Source organism: Schistocerca cancellata, chromosome 6, assembly GCF_023864275.1.
Source record: "Schistocerca cancellata isolate TAMUIC-IGC-003103 chromosome 6, iqSchCanc2.1, whole genome shotgun sequence".
NCBI classification, from domain to species: domain Eukaryota; kingdom Metazoa; phylum Arthropoda; class Insecta; order Orthoptera; family Acrididae; genus Schistocerca; species Schistocerca cancellata.
Genome location: NC_064631.1, coordinates 142,799,863 through 142,818,133, shown reverse-complemented (window position 1 = coordinate 142,818,133; position 18,271 = coordinate 142,799,863). Strand labels below are relative to the sequence as shown.

General features: G+C 42.3%; 1 protein-coding gene across 1 annotated transcript in view; it reads right to left on the bottom strand.

Annotated features, from left to right (window-relative positions):
• Positions 1–18,271, bottom strand: part of LOC126191313 (E3 ubiquitin-protein ligase PPP1R11) — a 78,319-nt gene that overhangs the window by 19,922 nt on the left and 40,126 nt on the right. The window contains exon 3 of the mRNA XM_049932145.1: positions 4,746–4,916. Coding sequence (XP_049788102.1) covers positions 4,746–4,916 — 171 coding nt within the window. The remainder of the gene's footprint in view (positions 1–4,745; positions 4,917–18,271) is intronic.

Below are 18,271 nucleotides of genomic sequence, written 5' to 3'. Positions count from 1 at the left end.
AAGCAATAATAAACATTTCTTCTAAAGCAAAAGACAACGACAGTATCAACAGATTCACAACTAAGTACCTGTCTTAACAGGTGTACCTGTCTTAACACATGTATCTTCTTTCACAAACGGAACATATCCAACTCCATGGAAAAGTAGCATTGTCTAACCTATCCCTAAGACTGAAGACATGCAATGATCTTGAGATTAATGACCAACTGGCATATTACCTGCTCTATCCAAAATCCTGTTGTTCATGACCAAATTATTGAACACTTATACAAATTCAGCCTATATGGCAAATATATGCCCGGCTTTCATAAACACTATACCACAAACATGGCACTAATTAAGATAGCTGATGACCTGTGATATGCCACAGACAACTGTGAGGCTACAACATTGACACTATCGGACATCGGCAAAGCTTTTTATACTGTCAATGTTGACATAATGCTCGCAAAAATTCACTTGCTACATTTTTCTGAGTGTGTGCTGAAATAGTTTGAAAGTTATTTAAAAAACAGACAGCAATATGTTGTGTGTGAGAACGAAAAGTTGAACTGCAAAAATGTTCTCTCAGAAATGCCACATGGGTCAGTCTAGGGCTCTCTCTTATTTTCCTTGTATATAGATGATATTTCATCAGTTCTGTCTTTCTGTAATCAGCATTCCTATGCCAATGATCTCCAGCTTTACCTAAGTGACAGACCTGAACATAACACTGCACCTACATAGATAAATGATATTCCGGTCTTGGTCATATGAATGACGGTCCACTTTCGGTCATAAAACTGGCGCAAAATCTGGGACATGAAAAAAAGAAGAGCCACATGTGATCTTAGTATCCCATCAGAAATTAAAAATTTCAGAATTCCGCTGACAACCTTATTCTGCTCGATGGTATTCCAATACCATGCCAGAAAATAGTGAAGTGTTCCAGTGTTACTTTGGATGAGCATTTCAACTGAGCAGAAGATACTGCTGCCATGTGTGAAAACACTTCTGCTTGCCTTACACCCTCAACACATTTTTTAACAGGATGTGAAATTGTAACATTGTGTAATCATTCATTTTACTGAACTTCCACTATTGTGACATAATCCAACACAACACGAGTAGCGAAAACACTAAAAGGCTAGAAATTACCTCACTTGTGTGCATTAAACCTGCAGCATTCCTCTATATGACCATACCAGTGCTCCATAATCCCAGTTAGGGTGGTTGTGGCCAGACAAAGTTATGTGACTGCCTTCCACAATGTCTATTTCATCAGTTCCACACTGCACAGGCACTCTGGTATCTTTCACTAGACATTAATGGGAGACAGAGGCAGTCTGACACTGATATCTTTGTAAATCCATGTATCTGTCATTTTTTGTTCAATCTCACTGAAATTTTGCACTTTTATGTAGAGGGATCCACTATGCTTTAAATACTTTTTACAGAATTTTTAATAAAATTTTTTAATACTGTGGGAGAATTTTGAATTTTTGTTACATTATTATTTTAAGGTACACTTTTTAATTATTTCAATGTAAATTTTGCAATTTTTTTTATGGTTAAGTAATCTATACTAATAAATGTACAATTATTTATATTATTTTCTGTGATATTTTAAATTTGAACAACCATAAAACTGTTTATAATGTCTAGATTAAAATTTTGTTACATTTAAATATTGCTTCCAAATAAGAGAATAGGTGTGCCAAACTCCATCGAAATACTTCCAAGAGTTTCTGACGTGTGTGATCCTGAATGGAGAAAACCCTAAGTTGCAGAAAAATCATTTTAAAGTTTGGATGAAATGTTTTAAAAATTTTTTAGTCATACCTTAGCTAAAACTGCCCACCCCATATTTCAGTTCTTCCTCAATGCTCTGCAGTTCTTTTAGCTCCTCTGCTACTTTGCCTAGCAGTTTTTTTCTATCTTCTGTACTGTAGTCTCCACTTTCACGATTCATTGCTCATCGATGATCTGCAGCATCTGCTCAGTGAAGACTCAGGTGTAAAGCCCAACCTACTGAGGATGTGAAGCCTTGCCACATTCCTATCACTAAACACTGCTGCAGCTTCCAAAGCAGAAATCTTGACTACCAAGCTGGAAGCAGTCTTTGGACAACTCCTCCAAATAAGAGCACTGAAACTTTCATTTGGGTTCTGTGTGTTGCCACACAGACATTTTCTAGCAGTTCTGGTTAAGCCAGTGCTCTTAACAGTTGGTTTAATGGCCACTGAAACTTCATAAGGAAGGTCATTTTTATGGCTGTAAGCTTCCCCACTTTCTTTGCTTTTCAGAAATTTGCACCATTCATTAGAACACAGGCCTTGTTGAGGTGTTGTGTCTCAACAAGTAATGAAACCAAATGGTCCATACTGCCTTCCTCATATAGACTTGCAGGCTGTCAATTCTCTTCTTTGTTAGTCTATTTTTAGCTCCCAGTGGCTTCCCATCCACTAGTAGCTTGCCTTTATTGTCTGCAACAAGTCTTCCGAGTCATCTGTCCATCCTCTTCCGAATATGGCCTAAGCACTCCAGTTTTTCAGTATTGCAGTTTTTTCCATAGGGCTGACTTTAAACTACATTCTTGAAAGCACTAAAGTCTCCATCCCCTGAACACTGAGTGTATCTTACTACATACTTTCGTAAAAACCTATGGAAAATGAGTTTCATACCAGCAGCTTCCATCCCACCACAGGAGCCTACATAATTCCTGCTACAAATGGATTTTGAGCTTCTTGTCACTGTTTCTTTACCTGCATCATTATATTTATTGTGCAAGGAACACACAGAAGAATATTTAGACATCACCTGTAAGTCTACTACGGTACTTTTCCAGGGTCAACACTGATGACTGCTGAAACTCCATGCAGTGAAGTATGCACCCTCTTCATCCAGTAACTGCCACAAGGAACTGCTATATGTATTGATATTAGTTGCATCACAATTGTCTTGAATTGCCACTTGCCCTTGGACTGCCATTTTCATGCTATCTTCAATTACTGCACTGAAGACAGTAGTGTTCACCGCAGTAAATTTTAGGGGAGAAGCAGGCATGTTCATAATACCACATAAAAGGTTTCCCCCTCTCTTCCAATCCCTATACATCTTAGTCCATAAGCAAATTTCATATTGGCTTCATACATTCTATTACTGGCCATCAATGTCTTGATTGGAGTGTCAGCATCACAGTTTTGACATAAAATGTGCAGTGTGCAAACCAAACCTTCTCTCTCTCCATCATCCCCAAATTCACGTTAAAAAAAAAAAAAAAAAAAAAAAAAAAAAAAAAAAAAAAAAAAAAAAAAAAAAAAAAAAGCGCTTGCTGGCTATCATAAGTGCCTCAGCCACCATTTTCAGAGCCACAATCCTGAAGCCTGTATTTCTGTCATGATTTATTGCTTCTGACAAAATATCTTTCCCAAGTTTTATTTTCGATGCACTTGGAGAAAAGCTAATGACTGCATCTGCACACCCGATCCTAACCTCAGCATCAGTTTTTCACTTTATATTGGAAATATATTCTTCAAATACTTTACTAGGCCGGGGCATTGCAAAAAAAAAAATGATCAATATATTCAATCTTGCACAAAGAATGACACAATAAATCCAACTTCAATCAAATTCCACTTAACAGCACAAAACTTGTTTACAAAGCTCAACAGCCTTCTATACAACACTGCTGTGTTGTGTACAAAAAATCATAGACTTCCAAAGCTATATTTTCCAGGTTCACAGGCCAAATCAAGCAAGAAAATTTTTCCTCCACTGTGTACCTCAAAAGATGGGCATATGGTGCATTACACTGTTTACGGTTTTAATTTTTATTACACCATTTGTATTTCGAATTTCAAAGAAAAAATTTGGGATAATAATCTCAAATAAGCAAATAAAAAAATTGTGATTTTTTTCATGATTTCTGCCACTGTCTCCCCTTAAATACATGTCATATCATCATCACCATCATCACAACACAAGTTCTCACTTATCTAGTTATGTGCCTAGATAAGTGTGCCTATTCATACAGGGGTGGGGGGAAAGACATTCGCAAATTCCTTCACTGTTTCTGTTGTTCACCTCTGGAACAAGCTGCCCTACACTATGTATGCAAGTCAATGCCCTGTTGCCTTTAAGATAAAGCTGAAACAGTTCCTTGTCTCATCTTGATAATGTTTCCCCAAAAACTAATGTATATACCCAATTTTCCCCTTTGTCTAATAGCGAAACCAACACTCCTAACATCTCCCAGCTACACTTCTTTCTCTTATCCTTTCTCTATGAGTCACACCACTTCCTTTCCCCTTATATTCATTAACTGTATGTTATGAAGTTTCTCTTTCTCTCCCTCTTCAACCTCTTTCTCTCATACCCATTGCTGCTACCACTGATAATTAAAAAGCTCCCTTCCCATAATTATCTATTTATTATTGTACTTAACAAGTACTACTATAAACTGTGTTTTTTATCTGTTCTACTGTCATTTTTTATTTCTATATGTAATGTAATATGGTTATCATAGTATGTATAATGTAAAATATGTAGAACATCTTTTTATGTGTAAGAGAGGCTCTAATGGTCCTAATCTTGCCAGGTTAAATACATCAATAAACAAATATAAATAAATTAAAAAAAAAATCATCAGTTAGCAACTGTGCAGAAGTTGTGCTGCTTGGTGTAACTAGTATCGAAGTAACCTCCATAAGCAATAAAATACGGTTATCCTAATCAATCAATCATTAACATTATTTATATCTTACCATTAGGAGGGGAGCATGCACCATCTTTATCTTCCAATGGGCATGAAGAACCATTATCTTGTTTCTTCTTCCTTTTCCTTTCTACATGACCATGACAGTTCTCACATTCATCATCATCACTATCAGAGGAGCTTTCACCAAACTGTCTTGGTTTCTCATACTGGCAACAACCTGCAAAAAATGTAACTTGCCGTCATGAAACATAATCACTAGTATCAACACTGAATAGAAATTAACTTGGATGTGGGAGGTACAAAAACACCATGACAAATAAAACAGTGTACACAAATAAAACAGTGTACACATAAAAGAATGACAGTGTCTACTACTATCAGAGAATTTTTATTTTTCACTTTCGAAGTGGCTTAGAAAGGAGTGAAGAGTACAAATTCCATACAATATGGATGTAGGGAGCAGGGTTAGCACTGCATTCCTCATATAGTGCAGTCATGAGAAATAGGACCCACGTTTTGTGTTTTATGCCAAGTACACACCAAGTTAAATCAAAAGGTTAAATCAGTTTATCTTTGACCACCAACCCAGTGTTGTAAATACTGAATAATAAAATTAATGTATGTGTGTGTGGTATTTTCTGTGTGAAAGATTACTATAAATGTAAAACTGACTCATCCCATATTATAGCAAGAGATTGAAATCATGATCCATGGAATATGCAAATAACAAACTGCATTCCGGAATGGAATTTTCACTCTGCAGCAGAGACTGCGCTGGCAGACTGAAACTGAGTGCCAGACTGAGAACTGAACTCGAAACCTTCGCCTTTCGTGGGCATTTCTGCTGTCAGTCACTAAAATAAATGCTAATTTTTCTTTATGTAATTTCCTTTGATGGAATACAATGAACACTTTTAAATATTAGCCAAAACTTACCTGCTTCATATTTTGTACTGTCCTCAATGCTCTTCAATATGAATAGAATTAATATACACAATCAACCAATAAATGCAACACAATTCTGAGTGTGCATTTTCCAAGTATCTTGCTAATAAACCAAAGTCTGTCACTCCTGTTACATATGGCTGAACCTATGAGACCATTCCATTTCATGTCCCTGCATATTGTCACATCCAGATATTTGTATAAGTCATCTGATTCTCTATAGTCAAAAGATACTACTTTTCTGGGTTTTGTGGAGTTCATAATTTCACATTTCTGAATATTTAAAACAAGTTGTCAATCTCTGCAAAGAGATCCTATAAAGATCTCACTAATATTTGTGTAGCTTTTTAAAGACAGAACTTAATTACAGACAAATGTATCATCTGCAAAAGCCTGAGGTTAGTATTAATGCTGACTGCTAGGTTATTAATATACAATATGAACAAGAAGCATCCTAACACACTTCCCCTGAGGCACACCTGAAATTGTTTTTACTTCTGTCGATGATTTTCCATCCCAGATAATATGCTGCATCTTTCCTACCATGAATGCCTCCAAATTTTGTTTGATGGTCCACATAATCACATATTTGTTAATAATTATACTCCTATCAATACTCACTGGTGAGGTACCGAGTAAAGTGATTTTCAGAAGTAAGAGAGAGGGAAAAGAAAGAAAGAAAGAAAGAAAGAAAGAAAATACTGCATCCACTGACTGCCTTGATCCACGCATTTCAGAAAATCTTGTGAGAAAAGTGCAAGTTGGGTTTTGCAAGACTGATGTTTTGGAATCCATGCTAGCAAGCATGTAAATCATTCTGTTCAAGATATCTTATTCTGTCTAAGCTCAGTATATGCTCTATGATTCTACAATGGTAGGTCAATAAATAAATGTCAGTTTACTCTATGCCATGTTTAAATTACGCATGCACTTTTCACCAGTATGTATGCTCGTTGTAGATGCTGCAGGACACCATGTGACAGCCAGTGTAAGATGGTGGGTGCACTGCACGAGTGAACACAAGCAGAGCACTATGAATTCGTGTTTTTTGTGGGCCAGAGGACTGTCCACAGAATAGTGCATCCCAAAATTCAACATCTGTATGGCAACACATGTTTGTCATAGATTAATGTCTTGAGCTGTATCCATAAGTTTAATGAGGGAAGGCAAAGCATGGATTCCGGGAACAGCGATCGTGAGAGGCCCAATTCGCTTTATGTGTTCATGAGACCCAGAAAATATTAGATACAGGCTCCCAGGTAGATGCCATTTTCCTTGACTTCCAGAAACCATTCGATACAGTTCCGCATTGTCGCCTGATAAACAAAGTAAGAGCCTACGGAATATCAGACCAGCTGTGTGGCTGGATTGAAGAGCTTTTAGCAAACAGAACACAGCATATTGTTCTCAGTGGAGAGACATCTACAGATGTTAAAGTAACCTCTGGCATGCCACAGGGGAGTGTTATGGGACCATTACTTTTCACAATATATATATAAATGACCTAGTAGATGGTGCCGGAAGTTCCATGCGGCTTTTCGCAGATGATGCTGTAGTATACAGAGAAGTTGCAGCATTAGAAAATTGCAGTGAAATGCAGGAAGATCTACAGCGGATAGGCACTTGGTGCAGGAAGTGGCAATTGACCCTTAACATAGACAAATGTAATGTATTGCGAATATATAGAAAGAAGGGTCCTTTATTGTATGATTGTATGATAGCAGAACAAATACTGGTAGCAGTTACTTCTGTAAAATATCTGGGAGTATGTGTATGGAACGATTTGAAGTGGAAGGATCATATAAAGTTAACTGTTGGTAAGGCGGGTGCCAGGTTGAGATTCATTGGGAGAGTCCTTAGAAAATTTAGTCCATCAACAAAGGTGGTGGCTTACAAAACACTCGTTCGACCTATACTTGAGTATTGCTCATCAGTGTGGGATCCGTACTAGATCGGGTTGACGGAGGAGATAGAGAAGATCCAAAGAAGAGCGGCACGTTTCGTCACAGGGTTATTTGGTAAGCGTGATAGCGTTACGTAGATGTTTAGCAAACTCAAGTGGCAGACTCTGCAAGAGAGGCGCTCTGCATCGTGGTGTAGCTTGCTGTCCAGGTTTCGAGAGGGTGTGTTTCTGGATGAGGTATCGAATATGTTGCTTCCCCCTACTTATCCCTCCCGAGGAGATCACGAATGTAAAATTAGAGAGATTCGAGTGCACACAGAGGCTTTCTGGCAGTCATTCTTCCCATGAACCATACGCGACTGGAACAGGAAAGGGAGGTAATGACAGTGGCACGTAAAATGCCCTCCGCCACATACCATTGGGTGGTTTGCGGAGTATAAATGTAGATGTAGATGTAGAAGGTTTACGAGCATCCTGGTCGTCATGTGGTGAAGGCAACTGAAATCACAGAGCAATGTGTAGAACAGATCATTCATAACATAGTTTTTGAGAACATTTCTCACGGTGAAATATTGGTCTGGCTAAAAGGACTTTGAAAATGGATTACAAACAATCTCAACCACAATAACCATTTATTTTGTGGAGCCATAACAGCTGCTCCATTCACCACCACTTCCCCTACCACGATGGTATTAGGGCTGTGAGAATGGTCACACACTGACCCAAACAAGTAACCATTGAAAAAAAGACTTTATTGTGGTTGAGACTGTTATCCATTTATAAAGTCATTCATAATGACTGTAGTCTGACGATCGACAACACAACACTTGCTGTAGGCTGTTCACATGGAACTATGAGGGTAATCCCAAAAGTAAGGTCTCCTATCTATTTATAAGTACACAGACCTGTTTATTTCTATAATGGTTTACATCAGTTTACAGCTTGAACTTTTAGCTTTTTGTCGACATAATCACCATATCTGTTGATGCATTTTTGTAGACGCTGCGGCAGTTTTTGTATGCCCATGTCATAACAGCTCACCGCCATGCTGTTCAGAAAGTTATGAACTACTTCTTTCATCTCGTCGTCGGAGCTGAATCGCTTTCCGGCCAAATGTTCTTCTAACCTAGGGAACAAGTGATAGTCACCAAGTGCCAAGTCAGGACTATAGGGTGGGTGGGTGATTGTGTTCCACTGAGACTGTTGCAGGAGAGCAATGGTTTGCCGAGCAATGTGTGGGTGAGCGTTGTCTTGGAGAATGTGTACGCCCTTGCTCAACATTCCCCTTCTTCAGTTCTGAATTGCCCATTTAGTTTTTTCAGAGTCTCACAGTACCTGTCAACATTAATTGTGGCCCAGCGGTTCAACTCCTATAACGAGGTGAAAGAAGAGGTTCGTAACTTTCTGAACAGTATGGCGGCGAGCTGGTATGTAGAAATAAACAGGTCTCTGTAGTTATAAAAAAATAGGAGACCTTACTTTTGGGATTACCCTCGTACTTCCAACATCGTGCATGAGAAGTTTAGGTTTCATAGAGTTTATGCACATTGGAAGCCATGCATATTGACTGAGGAACATAAAATGAACAGAATGGGTCTGTCTTTGCAGCACACATTCAGTACTCTAAAGAAGGAGACGACTTCGTGGCATGAATTGTTACAAGGGATGATTTTTTTTTTAAGGGCACAAAACTGCAACAGTCATAAGCGCCCATTCTGTGGTTTAGTGAAGGGTAAAAAACTGAAATTTAAATCCGCAGCAATGTAAGCAAAACTCAAGAAGGAGGGAAACTAAAAACAGAAGGAAGTTTTAGAAAACTGCTATTGAAGGGGGATTGTTTTCCTCAAAAAGAGCTTCAAATGACTGATGTCATCTCACTAACACTGATTAACTCAAGGACACAATCGGCTGAGCACGTGTCAGCTGTTAAAAGGGAAGAGATATCAGATGACAGCTGTAAACAGGTGTGTAGCGGATTAAAATAGGGGCACTGAAGTAAAAGGTGTCTCGCAGTCCATGGTTGAGAGCAGTGGGGACAATGCGGGGGATGATCACCACTTAAAAGATGTCAATGGCTAAAAAGACAGTGCCCAATCCGGAGTTAAAATTACCTCCTCCTGATGATGAGGCCGGGAGGAAGAGGTCCAAGCACAGAGAAGAGGTTTTATGTCCCATAACACAGAATGTGTGTGCCATAAAGGAGCAACACATTCTGTAGATCGGCAAAGGGAACCATGCAAACAGTGGGCTGAGCAAGAGAGACTGCAGCCTTTGCTGCTATAAAGGCTGCCTCATTTCCACGGATACCAACATGGCCTGGGATCCAGAGGTATGCCACAGAGATGCCTCCAACAGGTATCATATGCCCTCTCCAGATCAAAAAATATTGCTACCATTTGGCATTTCCTGAGAAAATTGTTCATGACATAAGTTGAGAGAGCAATAAGATGGTCAACTGTGGAATGATGCTTTCGGAAACCGCATTGGGCAGGTGTTAAAAGGTTTTGGAATCCAGCCACCAGCATAAATGGCAATTTAAAATACACTCCCAAACCTTACATACACTACTCGTGAGAAAGATACGGTGATAGCTAGAGGGGAGACATTTGTCCTTTCCAGGTTTTGGAACAAGAATGACAATAGCGTCCCACCATGTTCTGGAAAAGGTACTGTCAGTCCAAAATCGATTATAAAGGCAAAGGAGGTAACTCAGACTACAGTATGATAAATGCAGCAACATTTGGTCATGAATGCCATCCAGTCCTGGGGCAGAAGAGCAAGAGGAAGAAAGTGTGTGTTGAAGTTCCTGCAGAGAAAAAACGGTATTACAGCTTTCATGATTTTGAGAGGAGAAAGCAAGAGGTCACACTTCTGCTGCTCGTTTCTTCGGGAGAAAGGCTGGTGGGTAATTTGAAGAGGTTGAAATCTCAGCAAAGTGTTGACCCAATGGGGTAGAAATTGTGACAGGGTCCACTAAAGTATCTTGTGCAACAGTTAACTTAGAGATCAGGGAGAAACTAGACTTGCCAGATAACCGTTGAATTCAACTCCAAAGTACAGGTGAAGGAGTGAAGGTGTTAAAGGAGCTGGTAAATAAGTCCCAGCTTGACTTCCTGCAATCATGTATGATGTGACGGCAGCACGCATGTAACTGCTTACAGTGGATATAGTTGGCTAACGTAGGATGATGGCGCATAATGCAAAGGGCATGTCTCTGCTCAAGTATTGAGTCACAGCACGCCTCGTTCCACCAAGGAACTGGGAGGTGCTGGGGCAAAGGGGAGGTATGAGGTACTGAACATTCCACAGCTGTGAGAGTAACTTCCATAACATGAGTGACCTGAGCGTCGATGCTAGGAAACTGACAGTCATCAAATCTTGATAGAGAGGAGAAAAATGTCCAATCAGCTTGGGGAAACTGCCAGCATCTTGGGCGCATAGATGGCAGTTGTGACTGTAATGGAAGGACACAGGGAAAATGGTCACTTGAGTGTGTACCAGCAAGAGCAAACCATTGAAAACGCCAAGCTAGCTGAACAGTAATGACCGAAAGGTCCAAATGAGAGTAGGTTGATATGGAGGCAGACAAAAATGTAGGTTCCCCAGTGCTGAGGCAAACAAGATCCACTTGGTGGAAGAGGTCAATCAATAGGGAGCCTCTCGGACAAGGACAAGGAGATCCCCAAAGCAGGTGATGGGCATTAAAGTCCCCAACCAGCATATACGGGGATGAGAGGTGATGAAAGTGACTGGCTCTTGCCATTGATGTGGATGATGGAATGTATGTGGTACTAACAGAGAAGGTGTATCCAGAAAGGGAAAGACGTACAGCGACAGCCTGGAAGGAACTGCGTAAGGGGATCGGGTGGTAATGGATAGTATCATGGAGAAGAATCAATCGTAAGTGCCCCGTTTGGCAGAGCGCCATCAACAGAGGAGAGATCAAACCAGACTGACTGGAAATGAGGGAAGACAAAGCAATCATTGGGCATAGCTTTGTTTCCTGAAGACAGACGATTGGGGAGTATGATCATGAGAGGATCGACAACTCATCCTGATTGGAGCAAATTCTGTGGACATTCCAATGGACAATTGACATAGGGTGGACAGAAAAGGGAAAAATCTCACCACGGTTGCCATCAATTCAACGACTGCCAACAGCCAGCAGCTGACGGTGAGGAACGGCTTTCAGCCAGAGGCCGAAGATCCTGATCCATAGGCTGTTCGGGGGCAGCTCCTGCAGCCAGTGATCGGCTGGTTGATCGGCCATCAGCAGTGTGTCTCGGCGACACGGAAGATGGCCGAGGGTGGCTACCACTGGGTTATGCTGTAGAAGAAACACGCCGTGGTGGAGGAGGAGAGGAACTTTGTTTCTTATGAGCCTTTTTGGAAGCAGGACATTGAGATGAGGGAGAAACCGATGGTTGTGAGGTCTGGGTATGTAAAAATTCTTAACAAGTAGGCTCTTTTTTTGGAAGTCCGGGCATCCGATTTTGGGGACCGTGATTTAGCAGGAGCCGATGAAGGTTGAGCCTTAGAGTGCGCAGGTGATAGTGGTGAGGTTGAACGGGTGATCTTTGGGTTGGCCGATCTGACGACCGTGGCACTAAAGGTGAGATTGCAAGTCTGTGGCTACCTCCTTAGTAGGTCGAGAAAAGGTGAGGACAGTGCTATATTTACCTGTTGGGAGCACAGTGGGCTTTCTACTGGTGAATAACTTATGAGTAGCAAAGATAGACACCTTTTCCTTCATTTGGATTTCCTGAATAATTCCTTCAGCTTTAAAAATAGTGCAATCTCTAGAGGAAACAGTGTGGTCATCCATACAGTTGCTGCATCGAGGGGATGGTGGTGGACAATCACCCTCAAGGGTATCCCTGCCACAGGTAATGCATTTGTCCTTATTGGAACGTGACTGGCTGGTGTGATTAAACCGCTGACAGCAACGTTGGGGGTGTAAGGATGAAACTGAAATTATCTCATATGCCGCTTTAATGGAAGTTGAATTCTGCCAAACGTCAAGAAGACAAGAAGAGAGTGTGGGTCTGTACCACTTCCTTTTCAACCCTTTTCATGACTCTATGTACAGCCATTACTACCTGATCAGCTGATCAACGCTTCAGTGGTGCAGTAACAGCAACAGCTAAAAAGTGTATGCCAAGAGGATACCGAAAATAATATGTTCCAGGACGGAACAATGAAAGTGAAACACTGTACCAACATTTCCAGCAAAGTGGTAGCCCAGAGATAGCTACAAAACTATTGTCCAGCTTGGACATGTCTCGGAGGCAGAAATGGGCAGAAACAATCGAAAATACGGACTTTACCCACTCGAGCAGGAAAGCATGGAGTCCTCTGAGAAAACTGGGAGGAAGTGCACCAGCATGCAGAAAAAATTCTGAAGTAACACCGGCATTACTACCTCAAAAGTGCCTCCCGACAAGAAACATACGAGACATATCAGACGACAGCTTCGTGACCTGAAAAAGGAGGCATCTCCCTCATCTGAGTATACCCATCCCTTCACAGTTTCAGACATTGACTATGGACTGAAGGACCTCAGACCCCTTAGGCACCTGGATTTGATGGTATCCATCCAGAATTCCTGATCCATATGGGAGGAAAAGCTAAGAAATGGCTGGCAGAATTCTTCACTGACATCCTGCTGACTGATAATATCTGTTCTGAAACCTGGCAAACCCAGCAACATGGTAGAAAGCTATCATCCCATTGCCCTACTTAGCTGCTGCTACAAGCTTTTTGAAAGGCTATCCTAGAGAACGTTCCAGTTGATCAGGCAGGCTTCAGACCAGGGCGTAGCTGCTGCGACAAAGTATTGTCTCTCACATCCTTCAGAGAGTCAGGATATCAAATGAAGCAGAAAACACCTGTGGTGTTCGTTGATCTAACTGCCGCCTTCGACACTGTGTAGAGGGAAGGCCTTATCTACAAATTTTTCCACATAATACCCTGCAGAAGAATGGCTCGACTGATTAACAGCATGCTAAGCAATCAGAAGTTTCAGGTTATCACTGGAAGCAACATAAGTAAGGATAAATAGCTGAACAATGATTTGCATCAAGGATCAGTTCTCTCACCATTACTGTTCAACCTATATCTATCTGATCTACCTGACACTTCGTCCAGAAAATACTGCTATGCCGATGACCTGGCTCTAGCCATAAAACACCAGGAAATGAAGGGAAATGAAGACAACAGAAGAGATTCTAACCAACGATCTGTCTGCATTAGATAACTACTTCAAAATCTGGAGACTCCAACACAGCATGAGTAAAACAGAAGTGTGTTGTTTCCATCTAAATAATTGGTTGGCGAACATAAAACTGGAAGTAAGTTTCAGAGGCAGAATTCTTCGTCATAATTGAAACCCAAAATATCTTGGTGTCATCCTGGATCGTACACTATGCTTCAAACACCTTCTTAACTTAGCTCAAAAGTTGAGGACTCGAAACAACATCCTCCATAAGCTATGCAGAACTACCTGGGGATCTTCAGCAATCACCCTGCGATCTTCAGCTCTGGGCTTGGTGTACTCAAGTGCTGAGTATTGCGCACCTATTTGGACGAACAGTCATCATACAAGGTTTGTTGATAACCACCTGAATATGATAATGCACATAATATCTGGCGCAATCAGATCTACTCCAGTTTACTGGCTTCCACTGTTAACTGGTATAATGCCTCCTGATCTACACAGATGTACTGCCCTTATGAGAGAATTCCACAAGATCTTCAGGAATTCTAACCTACCCGTGCATAGCGACCTGCCACTTTTAAATCGTAAGAGACTGAAATCACCCCATCCAATTCTGTTTGATGCTGCTGACGTGGTTGCTAAGGATTTCAAACCTCTTGAAAAATGGAAAGGTCAGTGGGAAGCAGTGACAGATGTGCGTCTACATAACATCTTCTCAGGTGCTAAACTTCCAAGTGGATTTGACTTACCACACAAGACCTGGACTACTCTCAACAGAATCCGTAACGGCCATGGCCAAAGCAGGGATGCTCTCTTTAAGTCAAAGAAGCCACCTGATCCAGCCTGTGACTGTTGGGGCCCCATACCAGACTATTCACCACATTGTCAGAGAATGTAGCATTCAAGCCAATCACGGCACCAAAGAGGACTTCCTGCTACCAACTCCCGATGCAGTGTGCTGGATTGAAGGACTGGATATTGAGTTGTAAAGACAAACTTAAGTTTCTTGTGTGTCAATATGTACATATGTTTTTGTAATTTAATTTCATGATATGTCTGTATTAGCCATATGTTAAATAAAATAAATAAATAAGCTGATCAGACAGGTAATTTTGAATGTCCTCACTGGATGATTCGTCAAGTGATCCTGTATAAACCAACCCGTGCAATGAATTTAAAGTAAGGTGCGCTTCCACCTGGACAGGGAAGGTGTGTAGCAGTGTAGTTCGAAGCAATTTATGTGCCCAAAGGGCACTGTCTGTTTCTAGCAACAAGGTGCCATTTCATAACTGGGAACAAGACTTTAGAGGACATGGAATTGCGTCGATGCCTTTCTGGATAATGAAATGTCATGTGGCTAGGGCCTCCCGTCGGGTAGACCGTTCGCCTGGTGCAGGTCTTTCGATTTGACGCCACTTCGGTGACCTGCGCGTCGATGGGGATGAAATGATGATGATTAGGACAACACAACACCCAGTCCCTGAGTGGAGAAAATCTCCGACCCAGCCGGGAATCGAACCCGGGCCCTTAGGATTGACAGTCTGTCACGCTGACCACACAGCTACCGGGGGCGGACTTCTGGATAATGAAAGTCTTGATCCTCACCAGACCGAGAAGCAACTACGAACTTTGGCACTGACGGAAGAATTGTCCATGGCTGACACTTATCTAGCTTTCTCTTGTGTGCAGAAGTTGTAGAAGTGGAAGAAATCACTGCAGAAGTATCCCCCATGATTACAAGCATCTCCGATGGCACGCTCCTTCCTAGTGGGGGGCCTCTCTGAGGGCACTCCTGGCCGCCTCAGGTGATTGTCAACACCTCAGGTCACACCTTCCAAAAAACAGACAGAGGGACCAATCAGCACGTTTGGAAGGTACCAGCTCAGTTAATCACCTCTCCCTGAGTCTGGTCTTTACCAGGGGGGTATGTATGTGTCCTACTTGTATACCCGAGGTGGAGACCTACGCATTACCCCATCACCAGCTACGCGTGGGAATGTGTGTCGGCCTTCAGACATGCACAGGAAGGACAGAAAAAGAAAGAAAGGGAGAAACAAAGAAAAGAAAAGAAAAGAAAAGAAAAGAAGAATTTTCAAATGCTGCAGTGGAGAAGAAGGCAAAGAGAAGAACCAAGGAGAAGAGAAGGACAAGGTGAGGGCAAAGACTTTTCATTATAGAGATAAATAAGAGAAACCACATCTTACATTCACAAGTGTCCGTCTCCAGACGTAGGCACAAAACATACTCCCCAAGAGAGGGAAGGGGTGGGGGGAAGGATCGAGGACAGGGAGGCATGTGGATAGGGAAGGTATGCATCCTGGAAAGGAGAGAACTGCACTACCTCGGGGTCCCATGCTTGTCACACACATGTTCACAAAAGAGTTGTGGACCCCAGGGGAGGGGGGGAGGGGGGGGCTGCAAAGAATGAGTCTTGGGTTCATCACTTTCTACCCGAAACCAAATGATTGTCTGTGGAATGGAAACTCACTCCCCCCCCCCCTGTATAACTGTAAAAGACCACGCCAGAGGGGTGAAGATGAGTAAAAGAGCAGGTCGGTTGAGGATCGAGCTGAGGTGCCAAGCTCAGTCAGTCACAGGCCGATCTGGGCAGAGGAGGCAACAGAGAATTCTGCCAGCCCCTCAATGAGCTAATAAGATTAAGTGGCCTTCCCTTAAAGAGAGTGGTAAGAGCCCCCTTCATTAATATAATTTAAAACTAAGTCAGTCACTGGGAAATGTCTCCTAACACCAGGGATAGCAAGTCTGGGAGATTAAGCGTCCACCACTGGGCGACTAGATTGACAGTCCAGCAAAATGTGGGCCACCATCAAACGGGAGCCACGATGACAGTGGGGTGGGTCCTAGCTATGGAAGAGATGAGCATGAGTCAGCCAAGTATGGATGATACAGAGCTCGGAAACGACAGTAAAGTCCTTGCGGGAGGCCGGCCTGTAGGACCTCCACAGATTTGTAATCTCCTTTATCACCCGTAGTTTATTTGGTGAAATCAGAGTGAGCCATTCCATTATTCCACGCACTTAAAACTTGATGGCATAATACCAAATGGAGGTCTATTTCTGGAATATTGATCTCAAGAGCTGGTTTACTGGTATCCAGTTTGGCGGTGGTGGTGGTGGTGGTAGTTAGTGTTTAACGTCCCGTCGACAACGAGGTCATTAGAGACGGAGCGCAAGCTCGGGTTAGGGAAGGATTGGGAAGGAAATCGGCTGTGCCCTTTCAAAGGAACCATCCCGGCATTTGCCTGAAATGATTTAGGGAAATCACAGAAAACCTAAATCAGGATGGCCGGAGACGGGATTGAACCGTCGTCCTCCAGTTTGGCCAGGCTATCAGTGGCCTGGGGCCAAAATGATGGTCACTGAGCATCCATAATGTTCAAGGGGATGCAGGGAATCCTGGATAGCAATGACCAAGGGATGGCAAGGGTAGCAGCGATTGAGAGCTTGCAAACTGCTCAAGGAGTCACTGCAGATGAGAAGGGACCCCACCAGGGCAGGAACGGATATGCCCAAGAGCACAAGAAATGGCTACCAACTCTGCAGTGAAAACACTACAGCCATCCGGCAAGCAGAACAGTTCAGTATGTCCCACATTAGTATAAGCAAAGCATACATGACCAGCCACCATCGAGGCATCAGTGTAGACTACTTCTGAACCCTGGGATGTGGGCAAGGATGGAGAAAAATTGGTGGCGGAGGGCCATGGGATTAACCGAGTCTTTCAGATCTTGTGATAGGTGAAGAAAAGCTATGGCCGAGGTATGTACAACACAGCTGTACAGGTGGAGGAGGAAACAACTGAACTTCAGAGAGGACAGACCGGATGCGGATTGTGATCATAATCCCCGATCAGGGTCGCTTTTACACAAGATGTATCACTGTGTTTGGAAAGAGGAGACAGTAGTTTGGATGATTAGGGGAGCTGCAAACGTGGGTAGCAATAATTGACAAGCTGTTGTTGGTGCCTGATCTGCAATGGAAGGACACCAGCCACCACGAGTTAGCTGTTCACAGAGTTCGTTCGAAAGGCTCCTGTCGCAAGTTGAAGCCTGCAGCGGTATACTGGGTGCAGTATCCACAATACTGAGGGTGATGCTGAACCATATGCCAGATTCCCATAATCAAGGAAGTATTGTCTCATGGCTTTGTAAAGCTGTGCAGAAGAGTAGTGCGATCTGTGCCCCTGCTGGTGTTAATCAGGCAGCAAAGATTATTAAGATTCAGCCAGCACTTCCACTTAGGCAAGCTAAGATGGGGAACGCATGTCAATCAAGAATCAAAGACCAGTCCTAAAAAGCGATAAGTCTCCACCACACTGAGTAGTTGGTTGTTGAGGTAATGTTCTGGCTATGCCTGATATGCGTCTTGGTGACAGAAAATAGAAAGCCACGGGTGAGGGCTCATGCCTGCAACTTTCGTTTGGCACCTTGCAGTCAACATTCAGCAACACCCACCCTAGAGGAGCAATAGTAGAGGAAAAAGTCATC